This window comes from Pseudorca crassidens, chromosome 5 (genome assembly GCF_039906515.1).
Source record: "Pseudorca crassidens isolate mPseCra1 chromosome 5, mPseCra1.hap1, whole genome shotgun sequence".
Taxonomy (NCBI): Eukaryota; Metazoa; Chordata; class Mammalia; order Artiodactyla; family Delphinidae; genus Pseudorca; species Pseudorca crassidens.
This window is the reverse complement of record NC_090300.1, coordinates 22,652,122-22,665,564: the sequence shown is the minus strand read 5'-3', so window position 1 is coordinate 22,665,564 and position 13,443 is coordinate 22,652,122. Positions and strand designations below refer to the sequence as shown.

The 13,443-nt window shown below is 39.9% G+C and overlaps 1 protein-coding gene across 1 annotated transcript in view; it reads right to left on the bottom strand.

The window, feature by feature from the left end:
* The window catches only part of ANKUB1 (ankyrin repeat and ubiquitin domain containing 1), a 42,809-nt gene that overhangs the window by 25,337 nt on the left and 4,029 nt on the right, over positions 1–13,443 (bottom strand). Inside the window, 1 exon segment of the mRNA XM_067737200.1 lies at positions 32–248. Coding sequence (XP_067593301.1) covers positions 32–248 — 217 coding nt within the window.

Here is a 13,443-nt window from a genome sequence, read left to right as displayed (position 1 = left end):
AGTAGCTGCTATCACATATAGTGGGCGGTACCGAGGTCTGTCTGGTAGTCCCTGAGCGTGTTGCAGTCGTACATCTCCAGTCCCTCTGGGGTCCGAAGACAGAAGACACTCACAGGGAATCCACATCTCAGAGCTATCAGTGTTCTCAGATCAGACACTTTTTTACCAAGAAGGGAAATGCTCTCCATTATGGGCATTGTCTCTTGGGTCACAGCACTGAACAGGCAGAGAGTGGGCTTTTCTTCTTCCTAAGGGAAGAGAAAAGAAGGGAACTCAGAAATAAGCACTGTCTGGGGGTTGGGACAAGGGACAAACATCTTGGAACGTGGCTCTGAGTGCCTCTAGCTCCCACAACATGGGTGCTAAGGATGAAAGCAAAGGCCAGTTAAGTTCTCTGACTTCTGGTCTGAGTCTCACGCTTCTGTCCTGAGGAAATTTATGAGTCTTCCTTCTTTGAGAAAAGTGAGGGAGACATGGCAGGGCTTTGAGTCCCTTCTTACTTCTTAGTCTACGGACCCAGATACACAAGAGGAGTGGGGAGAATTTATATCCACACTGTGCTTACGGAGGTGTTAGTTTAGAAACAACTCCTCCATCATGCTGCACTTTAATTTGGCAATACTGTGGATTCTAAACCTCAGCCAACTGAAAAAATTATTTCTATGAGGTTATCTCTGGGGAGTGGAACTGAGCTCAGGGTGGGAGGAGAGTTTTGCTTATCATTTTATGGTCTTCCTTGTCTGTATGGTTTGACTTTTTTCTTTTCTTTTTTTTTAATAACCATGTGTATTTACTTTTACTATTTAAAAAGGGAAGTACTAGATGTAAGTGAAAAAAGGTTCCTTTGTTCCTTTTGTTTTGGAATCTAAATAAGAAAGCAGGTGGAACTGAGATATCTGGAAGAGTTAAGAAGAAAAGTTTGGGAAAGTATTTTTTCTTTTGTTAACAGTTAAAGCAATCAAACTAAAACCAAAAACACAGCAAAGGGGGAGAATGGGAAGGGAGGGAAGGTTATTAAAATTTTCAATTTTCTAACAACAACAACAAAAAAGAAACTGGCTTTACTTCCTCTTTAGTGGACTCAGGACGATCATGTTTTTCTTTAGTGCGCTGCTGGTGTGGCAGATGTGAGCGCCGAGAGCTGCCACCGAGGGCTCCGGTAAGAGTAACGTGGGACCTTGAGCAAAACTGAGAAGCAGAGCCCTGGCCTCCAGGTTCCTCCAGGGGACTCCAGCCAGTCACGGCTCCCTTGTCCCGCCCGTTACCCTCCCCTTTTCTCCCATCAAATTCGTCTAGGGTTTCTGCAGGGACCCCTCCCTGCTTCAAGTTTATAATACATTAAATTCATCCCCCACCTACCAGATAACACATTGCCAGAATGTGATCAACATGCGGATCTCTTTGAAAGAGCTTTGAAGGAGTACGTAGTGTTATTGATGAAAGTTTAGGCTGCAGTGCTCTGACCTGGGGTCCATTTCAGTGACTCAGGTCACTGGGAGAGGTTCCGATATCTTCTGCTGAGCTGCTGGCTGAATTTAAGGTGCTTAGGACAGTTTTCCTCAACAGCTTCTCATAAATCCACTCAATAAAAATTGAAAGGACATGAGGACTCACCCTTTCCCTTTCACCATGCTCATGTTTTCCTGTGGCTCCATTAAGGCAGGTATCTGCCTGACCTAATCCATGGGGTATATATGGGCAGGAAGAAATTGCTATGAAAGGTGAATAAAAAGATAGTGAGGACGAGAGAAAAATTATATTTTATGTAATAGTTGCTCCTTATTTCTGTTATGATTACTCTGATTTCCCTAAAGTTAGCCCTTGGTATAGGTTCTAATTTATATTTAGAATTAAATGTGTAACATGCAATCAAAGCAGCAAAGGCTCAAGTCACCCTTAACAGTTAACTAACTACTATTTGATGTTAGAAAAATAAGTTGAAAAGATGCTTCCCAGAATATGAATAAACGTTTGCCGCCTTCATTCTAATCCGTGTTATTGTGGAAGCTATTGCTTGAGTTTTGTTCATTGTTGTCACCCAGTGCCTAGAATAGTACCTGGTACAGAGCAGACTGTCCATAAATATGTATCGAATAAATAATTCATAACATATCTGGAACATAGTTCTCATTGTACTATTTTAACGCTATATATTCATCATTTTATAAACCTTGTTTTTGTGGGAAACCCATTTTAAGTTCTAGTGTGGCACACCAGTTGGTGACACTTCTTCCTGTTCCTTATACAGAGAATGAGCAGAAAGCTGTTGATTACCAGCAACTTGCTAACTCACCTTATCTATTTAAAAAAAGGCATCTATCTATGTGATACCCCTCCCCAAATGTTCTGAATGGGGGAACACTGGTAGTTATACCCAAGACAGTCAGATGCTATTAAATAAGCAATCCCGTAAACAAATCATTGTTGGACAAATGTAAAATTAGATTTTCTGCTTTACAAACAAACCAAGACACCATGGTAGGAGATACATACAAAGTTTCTGACTTTTCAATTAAAAAAAAATACATAGGTCTATTGCATGGTAATAATTCCACTTTTGTTTTCAAAAAATAAATGCAGGGGGCTTCCAATACATAGATCTATTGCATGGTAATAATTCCACTTTTGTTTTCAAAAATAAATGCAGGGGGCTTCCCTGCTGGTCCAGTGGCTAAGACACCCCACTCCCAAATCAGGGAGCCTGGATTTGATCCCTGGTCAGGGAACCAAATCCCACATGTTGCAACTAAAAAGATCCTGCATGCCACAATGAAGATCCCGCGGGCTGAAACTAAGACCCGACACAGCCAAGAAAATAATTAAAACAAACAAAACAAAAATAAATGCAAACTCACCGTAAATACATACCTGTGCATTAAATAGGAAAAATTAAGGAGACATAAAAGAGAAGGTAATGCAAGTTTGAAAACCACAGTATCTTTCACAAATGCTTTTTTTTAAATTTTTATTATTTTATTATACAGTAGGTTCTTATTAGTCATCAATTTTATACACAGCAGTGTATACCTGTCAATCCCAAATGCCCCATTCATCACACCACCACCACCACCCCCGCCACTTTCCCCCCTTGGTGTCCATACGTTTCTTCTCTGCATCTGTGTCTCAACTTCTGCCCTGTAAACCGGTTCATCTGTACCATTTTTCTAGGTTCCACATATATGCGTTAATATACGATATTTGTTTTTCTCTTTCTGACTTACTTCACTCTGTATGACAGTCTCTAGATCCATCCACGTCTCTACAAATGACCCAATTTCGTTCGTTTTTATGGCTGAGGAATATTCCGTTGTATATATGTACCTCATCTTCTTTATCCATTTGTCTGTCGATGGGCATTTCGGTTGCTTCCATGACCTGGCTATTGTAAACAGTGCTGCAATGAACATTGGGGTGCATGTGTCTCTTTGAATTATGGTTTTCTCTGTGTACATGCCCAGTAGTGGGATTGCTGGATCATATGGTAATTCTATTTTAGTTTTCTAAGGAACCTCCATATACTGTTCTCCATAGTGGCAGTATCAATTTACATTCCCACCAACAGTGCAAGAGGGTTCCGTTTTCTCCACACCCTCTCCAGCATTTGTTGTTGTAGATTTTCTGATGATGCCCATTCTAACCAGTGTGAGGTGATACCTCATTGTAGATTTGATATGCATTTCTCTAATAATTAGTGATGTTGAGCAGCTTTTCATGTGCTTCTTGGCCATCTGTATATCTTCTTTGGAGAAATGCCTATTTAGGTTTTCTGCCCATTTTTGGATTGGATTGTTTGTTTTTTTTAATAATGAGCTGCATGAGCTGTTTATATATTTTGGAGATTAATCCTTTGTCCATTGGCAAATATTTTCTACCATTCTGAGGTTTGTCTTTTCGTCTTGTTTATGGTTTCCTTTGCTGTGCAAAAGCTTTGAAGTTTCATTAGGTCCCATTTATTTATTTTTGTTTTCATTTCCATTTCTCTAGGAGATGGGTCAAAAAAGATCTTGCTGGGCTTCCCTGGTGGCACAGTGGTTGAAGGTCCACCTGCTGATGCAGGGGACACGGGTTCGTGCCCCGGTCCGGGAGGATCCCACATGCCGCTGAGAGGCTGGGCCCGTGAGCCATGGCTGCTGAGCCTGCGCGTCTGGAGCCTGTGCTCCACAATGGGAGAGGCCACAACAGTGAGAGGCCCACGTACCACAAAAAAAAAATTAAAAAAAAAAAGATCTTGCTGTGATTAATGTCAAAGAGTGTTCTTCCTATGTTTTCCTCTAAGAGTTTTATAGTGTCTGGTCTTACATTTAGGTCTCTAATCCATTTTGAGTTTATTTTTGTGTATGGTATTAGGGAGTGTTCCAATTTCATTCATTTACATGTAGCTGTCCAGTTTTCCCAGCACCACTTATTGAAGAGACTGTCTTTTCTCCGTTGTATATCTTTGCCCCCTTTGTCATAGATTAGTTGACCATAGGTGCGTGGGTTTATCTCTGGGATTTCTATCTTGTTCCCTTGATCTATGTTTCTGTTTTTGTGTCAGTACCATATTGTCTTGATTACTGTAGCTTTGTAGTATAGTCTGAAGTCAGGGAGTCTGATTCCTCCAGCTCCGTTTTTTTCCCTCAAGACTGCTTTGGCTATTCGAGGTCTTTTGTATCTCCATACAAATTTTAAGATTTTTTGTTCTAGATCTGTAAAAAATGCCATTGGTAATTTGATAGGGATTGCACTGAATCTGTAGATTGCTTTGGGTAGTATAGTCATTTTCACAATATTGATTCTTCCAACCAAGAACATGGTATATCTCTCCATCTGTTGGTATCATCTTTAATTTCTTTCATCAGTGTCTTATAGTTTTCTGCATACAGGTCCTTTGACGCCCTAGGTAGGTTTATTCCTAAGTATTTTATTCTTTTTTTGCAATGGTAAATGGGAGTGTTTCCATAATTTCTCTTTCAGATTTTTCATCATTAGTGTATAGGAATGCAAGAGTTTTCTGTGCATTAATTTTGTATCCTTCAACTTTACCAAATTCATTGATTAGCTCTGGTAGTTTTCTGGTGGCATCTTTAGGATTCTCTGTGTATAGTATGATGTCATCTGCAAACAGTGGCAATTTTACTACTTCTTTTCCAATTTGTATTCCTTTTATTTATTTTTCTTCTCTGATTGCCATGGCTAGGACTTCCAAAACTATGTTGAATAATAAGGGTGAGAGTGGACATCCTTGTCTTGTTCCTGATCTTAGAGGAAATGCTTTCAGGTATTCACCATTGAGACTGAGGTTTGCTGTGGGTTTGTCGTATATGGCCTTTATTATATTGAGGTAGGCTCACTCTATGCCCACTTTCTGGAGAGTTTTTATCATAAATGGGTGTTGAATTTGGTCAGAAGATTTTTCTGCATCTGTTGAGATGATCATATGGTTTTTATTCTTCAATTTGTTAATATGGTGTATCACATTGATTGATTTATGTATATTGAAGAATCCTTGCATCCCTGGGATAAATCCCACATGATCATGGTGTATGATCCTTTTAATGTGTTGTTGGATTCTGTTTGCTAGTATTTTGTTGAGGATTTTTGCATCTATATTCATGAGTGATACTGGTCTGTAGTTTTCTTTTTTTGTAGTATCTTTGTCTGGTATTGGTATCAGGGTGATGGTGGCCTCATAGAATGAGTTTGGGAGTGTTCCTCCCTCTGCAATTTTTTGGAAGAGTTTGAGAAGGATGGGTTTTAGCTCTTCTCTAAATGTTTGATAGAATTCACCTGTGAAGCCATCTGGTCCTGGACTTTTGTTTGTTGGAAGATTTTTAATCACAGTTTCAATTTCATTACTTGTGACTGGTCTGTTCATATTTTCTCTTTCTTCCTGGTTCATTCTTGGAAGGTTATACCTTTCTAAGAATTTGTCTATTTCTTCTGAGTTGTCCATTTTATTGGTATAGAGTTGCTTGTAGTAGTCTCGTAGGATGCTTTGTATTTCTGCGGTGTCTGTTGTAACTTCTCCTTTTTTATTTCTAATTTTATTGATTTGAGTCCTCTCCCTCTTTTTCTTGATGAGTCTGGCCAATGGTTTATCAATTTTGTTTATCTTCTCAAAGAACCAGCTTTTAGTTTTATTGAATTTTGCTATTGTTTTCTTTGTTTCTATTTCATTTATTTCTGCTCTGTTCTTTATGATTTCTTTCCTACTGCTAACTTTGGGTTTTGTTTGTTCTTCTTTCTCTAGTTCCTTTAGGGGTAAGGTTAGATTGTTTATTTGAGATTTTTCTTGTTTCTTGAGGTAGGCTTGCATAGCTATAAACTTCCCTCTTAGAACTGCTTTTGTTGCATCCCATAGGTTTTGGATCATCGTGTTTTCACTGTCATTTGTCTCTAGGTATTTTTTGATTTCCTCTTTGATTTCTTCAGTGATCTCTTGGTTATTTAGTAATGTATTGTTTAGCCTCCATGTGCTTGTGTTTTTTACATTTTTCTCCCTGTAATTCATTTCTAATCTCATAACGTTGTGGTCAGAAAAGATGCTTGATATGATTTCAATTTTCTTAAATTTACTGAGGCTTGATTTGTGACCCAAGATGTGATCTATCCTGGAGAATGTTCCGTGTGCACTTGAAAAGAAAGTGTAATCTGCTGTTTTTGGATGGAATGTCCTATAAATATCAATTAAACCTATCTGGTCTATTGTGTCATTGAAAGCTTGTGTTTCCTTATTAATTTTCATTTTGAATGATCTGTCCATTTTAGAGCTATTAGCAGTTGCCTTATGTATTGAGATTCTCCTATGTTAGGTGCATATATATTTATAATTGTTATATCTTCTTCTTGGATTGATCCCTTGATCATTATGTAGTGTCCTTGTCTCTTGTAACATTCTTTATTTTCAAGTCTATTTTATCTGATATGAGTATTGCTACTCCAGCTTTCTTTTGATTTCTATTTGCATTGAATATCTTTTTCCATCCCCTCACTTTAAGTCTGTATGTGTCCCTATGTCTGAAGTGGGTCTCTTGTATACAGCATATAGATGGGTCTTGTTTTTGTATCCATTCAGCAAGCCTGTGTCTCTTGGTTGGAGCATTTAATCCATTCACATTTAAGATAATTATCACTATGTATGTTCCTGTGACCATTTTCTTAATTGTTTTGGGGTTTTTTTTGTAAGTCCTTTTCTTCTCTTGTGTTTCCCACTTAGAGAAGTTCCTTTAGCATTTGTTGTAGAGCTGATTTGGTGGTGCTGAATTCTCTTAGCTTTTGCTTGTCTGTAAAGCTTTTGATTTCTCCATCAAATCTGAATGAGATCCTTGCTGGGTAGAGTAATCTTGGTTGTAGGTTCTTCCCTTTCATCACTTTAGGTATATCATGCCACTCTCTTCTGGCTTGTAGTTTCTGCTGAGAAATCAGCTGTTAACCTTATGGGAGTTCCCTTGTATGTTATTTTTCGTTTTTTCCTTGCTACTTTCAGTAATTTTTCTTTGTCTTTAATTTTTGCCAGTTTGATTACTGTGTGTCTCGGCATGTTTCTCCTTGGGTTTATCCTGTATGGGACTCGCTGAGCTTCCTGGACTTGGGTGGCTATTTCCTTTCCCATGTTAGGGAAGTTTTTGACTATAATCTCTTCAAATATTTTCTCGGGTCCTTTCTCTCTCTCTTCTCCTTCTGGGACCCCTATAATGTGAATGTTGTTGCGTTTAATGTTGTCCCAGAGGTCTCTTAGGCTGTCTTCTTTTCTTTTCATTCTGTTTTCTTTATTCTGTTCCGCAGCAGTGAATTCCACCATTCTGTCTTCCAGGTCACTTATCTGTTCTTCTGCCTCAGTTATTCTGCTATTGATTCCTTCTAGTGTAGTTTTCATTTCAGTTATTGTATTGTTCATCTCTGTTTGTTTGTTTTTTAATTCTTCTAGGTCTTTGTTAAACATTTCTTGCATCTTCTCGATCTTTGCCTCTATTCTTTTTCCGAGGTCCTCGATCATCTTCACTATCATTCTTCTGAATTCTTTTTCTGTAAGGTTGCCTATCTCCACTTCATTTAGTTGTTTTTGTTGGGTTTTATCTTGTTCCTTCATCTGGTACATAGCCCTCTGCATTTTCATCTTGTCTGTCTTTCTGTGAATGTGGTTTTTGTTACACAGGCTGCAGGATTGTAGTTCTTCTTGCTTCTGCTGTCTGCCCTCTGGTGGATGAGGCTATCTATGAGGCTTGTGCAAGTCTCCTGTTGGGAGGGACTGGTGGTGGGTAGAGCTGACTGTTGCTCTGGTAGACAGAGCTCAGTAAAACTTTAATCCGCTTGACTGCTGGCTGGCTTCCCTCCCTGTTGGTTGTTTGGCCTGAGGCAACCCAACACTGGAGCCCAACTGGGCTCTTTGGTAGGGCTAGTGGTGGACACTGGGAGGGCTCACGCCAAGGAGTACTTCCCAGAACTTCTGCTGCCAGTGTCCTTGTCCCCACGGTCAGCCACAGCCACTGTCTGCCACTCAGGAGACCCTCCAACCCTAGCAGGTAGGTGTAGTTCAGTCTTCCCCGGAGTCACTGCTCCTTCTGCTGGGTCCCGATGCGCACACTACTTTGTGTGTGCCCTCCAAGAGTGCAGTCTCTGTTTCCTCCAGTCCTGTCGAAGTCCCACTAGCCTTCAAATTCTGATTCTCTAGGAATTCCTCCTCCCGTTGCCGGAATGCCAGATTGGGAAGCCTGATGTGGGGCTCAGAACCTTCACTCCGGTGGGTGGACTTCTGTGGTATAAGTGTTCTGCAGTCTGTGAGTTACCGATCCAGCAGTTATGGGTTTTGATTTTACTGTGATTGCGCCCCTCCTACCATTTCATTGTGGCTTCTCCTTTGTCTTTGGATGTGGGGTATCTTTTTTGGTGAGTTCCAGTGTGTTCCTGTCGATGATTGTCCAGCAGCTAGTTGTGATTCTGGTGTTCTCGCATGAGGGAGTGAGAACACGTCCTTCTAGTCCGCCATCTTGGTTCCTCTTTTTTTTTTTTTTAATATATTTTGCTATTTTGGAGTTGCTGCACCAAATAAGCAGAAACATGTCCTAACTGTTCCAGAATAGACCAAAAGGGGAAATAATGTTTGTTTTTGTTAAACTGCAAGTTGAGATGTCTTCATAAACATCTTAGCCTCATGAACTTCTCCTTTTGTATGATTGTCATTCTGGAGAAGTTATACTTGGAGTCTAGGACAGTGAATTGAAACAACTTTCCTCAACAAATTCTTTTTTTTTTCACCCCCGGCCATGCCTCATGACTTGCAGGATCTTAGCTCCCCACAGGTTCTGACCAGGGATTGAACCCCGGCCCTCAGCAGTAAGAGCATGGAGTCCTAACCACTGGACTGCCAGGGAATTCTCCACCAAATTCTTTATATACTATTCTTTAAGGCTTTAAGTTTAGAAAAAAATAGCCATTTTATTTAGAAACATGTTTTTATTTGTAAATTATACATTTTAAGGAGCATGTTTATACATGTTTTTGTGTTTAAATTGTGTTTAAAATCTAAGTTCACATATGCATCTCATAGATTTTGGTGTTTTATTTTTTTATAAATTTATTTATTTGGCTCTGTTGGGTCTTCGGTGCTGTGTGCAGGCTTTCTTTAGTTGCGGCGAGTGGGGGCTACTCTTTACTGTGGTGCCTGGGCTTCTCATTGTGGTGGCTTCTCCTGTTGCGGAGCACGGGCTGTAGGCACGCCGGCTTCAGTTGTTGTGGCCTGTGGGCTCAGTAGTTGTGGCTCGTGGGCTCTAGAGCACAAGCTCAGTAGTTGTGGCTCTTGGGCTTAGTTGTTCTGCAGCATGTGGGATCTTCCCGGACCAGGGTTCGAACCCGTGTCCTCATTGGCAGTTGGATTCTTAACAACTGCACCACCAGGGACATCCCTAGATTTTGGTGTTTTAAAAGTGCCTTTTGAAAGCTAAAATGTATATGATTTTGAATCAATTTTAGACCTACTAGTATAGTTCAAACTTCTCCAATTTGTCTGATAGACATCTACTCAGTGGTCCCACAAATAACACACTCTTTCACCATAAAACAACTTTCCAAGGATGCCAGAAAGAATTGACTAAGTTTTAACCACAGCCCTTGGTTGGTGGAAGTATTGTGATAGAAGGAGGCAGGGAAGCCATAAAGAGTGTTAGGGAGGGAGTTCCCTGGTGGCCTAGTGGTTAGGATTTCGGGCTTTCACTGCTGTGGCCCAGGTTCAATCCCTGGTGAGATCCCATAAGCCATGCAGTGCGGTGAAAAAAAACAACAACAGTGTTAGGGAGACTGAGTCTTCCTCACACTTTAGAAGACACAGCCTGCCAGATGGTTGCTTCTCAGCCCCCTTTGCTGTGCGACCCAGATGTGTGACCAGGGTGCTGCCCAGTCAAGCCACCCCATCCACCTCCACTTTGAATTCGGAGCCAGGAAGGCAGAGAAGCAGCAGACACAGGGACTCTTCCCTGGCAGTAGCAGATCTGAAGCACTGCTGGCCTGGCAACAGGGCTGTCAGCTGCGTCCAGTGTCTGCTTTGAGGGCTCTAGGGCGGCTGCAGCGGGGGCCTTCCTGGACTAGTTGTGGGTCATGATTTAGAAATTATTTCTGGCAGCATAATCTCTGAGCCCAATTCTCTAATCTTCCTGTCAAGACTGTGAACTACGCAATAGCCTTTCTTATATGTTTGTTTTCCTCCTTAATTGTCCAGGTTCCTTTCTGCTGCTTGCAGCCTAAGAACCCTGGTGCTGGATAGGGAAAAGCACTAAGACTGGAGCACTTTGACTCGAAGGTAGAAGGGGAGGAGAGATGTCACAGCAAGGGAGGGAACCCAAACCCTGAAATGCATCTCAATACCTATGACGTTTCTCACAACAATCATATACCTTCTTGTTTATTTTCCTACTTTATCCCTCAAGCCTTCATCAACTCATTTACTCAACACATATTTATGGAGAGCCTACTGTGTGCCAGGTATTATTCTATGCACTGGTGACAACAATGAACAAAACTCAAGCAATAGTTTCCACAGTTACACAGGTTAGGATGAAGGAGGTAAATGGCGATAGCACCTCTGCATGCCACACAGTGACCCAGGCCTTTGCAATGCCTCATGTGTGGTTTACAGGAACACTGCAACAGCATCAGCAATGAATGGGAAGGGCTGAAACCTGTGCTAATAGAACATGGCGATACATGCCAGAGAAAATATTTCTTGTGGTTTCTGTAGGAGTTCTTTTCCAAGGAAAGAAAAATTAAGGCAATGTTCTTTCCCTACTATTCTTATGTCATCCCCCATTCACTTTTCCAAATGTGTCTACATTACCATTAAAGGAGAAAGTGTAATTAGCAGAGAAACTGGAAAACCCATTGACTATTTAGAATAGAACACCTCCATTTATCTAACATCTTTCCCGCTTTTCACACAAGCGAAACCTTGTAATCCATACGAAAATATAAGTGCAATTAAGAAACCAAATAGTCTGGATTGATTTCATGACACATGGTATCTACTTACATCTTTTTAAAAAGAAAAAATTGCTTACTTGCCAAGTTTTTGGTTTATATCATGCTATTTCTAACTTGTACAAAAATAAATTGAGACTCTAGCTTTCCTAGATTCTCAGAAAATGGAACTAATTGCATGAAGTAACATAGTTAGATAGGAAAAGTACTACTTAAGTTTGTATGCATCTAATTATGCAATAAAGCAATAATATGACTCGGAAGGTAGTCTTTGGTTACCTAAGATAGATCAAACAGTATACAGTTGATATGACTTCATTCTTTGAAGCAAGGGACATTTTCATAAAGCATTTTTGTTGTTACAAACCCAGTTTGGACGTTATCATACATAAACAGTGAATAGTGTGGACTTTTGAAATAGGCCTGTTATATCATCTAATTTAACAGGAACTGAGTTAGGATGGAAACCAGTATTTATGGCTTTGCAGGTAATTCTCTTCCTTCAGATTCAAGATATTATTTTCCTTCCCAAAACTAGTGATAAGAAATTCAGTAAATGTGATTCTGCCAGAGAAGGTGAAGATGAAGATCAGTAAAAATTCCATGGAACTTGAGAGTTTTTAATTAAACCCTTCATGTTGGCCAGCCCTGTGACTCATAATTATATTCTGCCTGGGCTTTCTGGAATAGTCTTTTACGTCTACATTCTGTTCTTGTCATTAGCAGTTTAGAACTCCAGGGAAAGGTTAGAGTTCAGTGCAAAGGCAGCTTGCATCACTGTGACAGATGATGCTTAATTGGCAGAAGTTATGAAATATTTTTGTAAGTAAAACTATGAACACAGGTTACTTTGGGGAGGAAGATTGGGGGCCAGAGGTAGGAGAGAGACTTTTTACTGTGTATCCTGCTGTACCACTGGAATTGAGCACCATGTGACTGTACTACCTGCTCAAAAATAAATTAAAAAAATTTTAAATAATAAAATAAAGTCAGTGCTTAGTTGAGTAAAAGTATTCTATTCATACTCTTAACACACTTTGTCTACATCCCTGAATAGCTATGGTTCAATTAGATTCCTCTAGCTATTTCAAGTATTAGTATTGGGGCTTCCCTGGTGGCGCAGTGGTTGAGAATCTGCCTGCTAATGCAGGGGACATGGGTTCGAGCCCTGGTCTGGGAAGATCCCATATGCCATGGAGCAACTAGGCCCGTTAGCCACAACTACTGAGCCTGCGCATCTGGAGCCTGTGCTCCGCAACAAGAGAGGCCGCTATAGTGAAGAGGCCCGCACACCATGATGAAGAGTGGCCCCCGCTTCCCGCAACTAGAGAAAGCCCTCACACAGAAACGAAGACCCAACACAGCCAAAAATAAATATAAAAATAAATAAATAAATAAAAGATTACTATTAATTAAAAAAAAACCAAAAAAGCCAAATATTAGTATTGATCTTATACCACTATCTCCAAGTAAGCAAGCAACAAAAATGTCTTGAACATCATTATTGGTGTTGGAGAATTCCAGGAAATTTTAGAGGGTTTATACTGTACAGTAACAAAAACACAGTATGTATATACATATTTAAAGACATGAGACATTTAAGAAATGACATAGAATTTAGGTCTGCTTAAAAAAGTATTATACTACAATTTTCTGAGTATCAGAGAGAGAAAAGCAGAAGAAATTAGAATTGTTTTTATTTCCTTTTTTGATAACTAGACATTTTTCAGGAACCTAAAAATAATACCTCTAAAATCAGGAACAAGACAAGGATGCCCACGCTTGCCACTCTTATTCAACATATTGGGAAGTTCCAGCCAGAGCAATTAAGCAAGAAAAAGAAAGGAAAGGCATTCAAATTGGAAAGGAAGATGTAAAGCTGTCACTATTTATGGATGACATGATTTTATATAGAGAAAACCCTAAAGACTCCACCAAAAAACTATTAGAAACAATAAACAAAATTGCAGGGTACAAAATCAACCTTCAAAAATC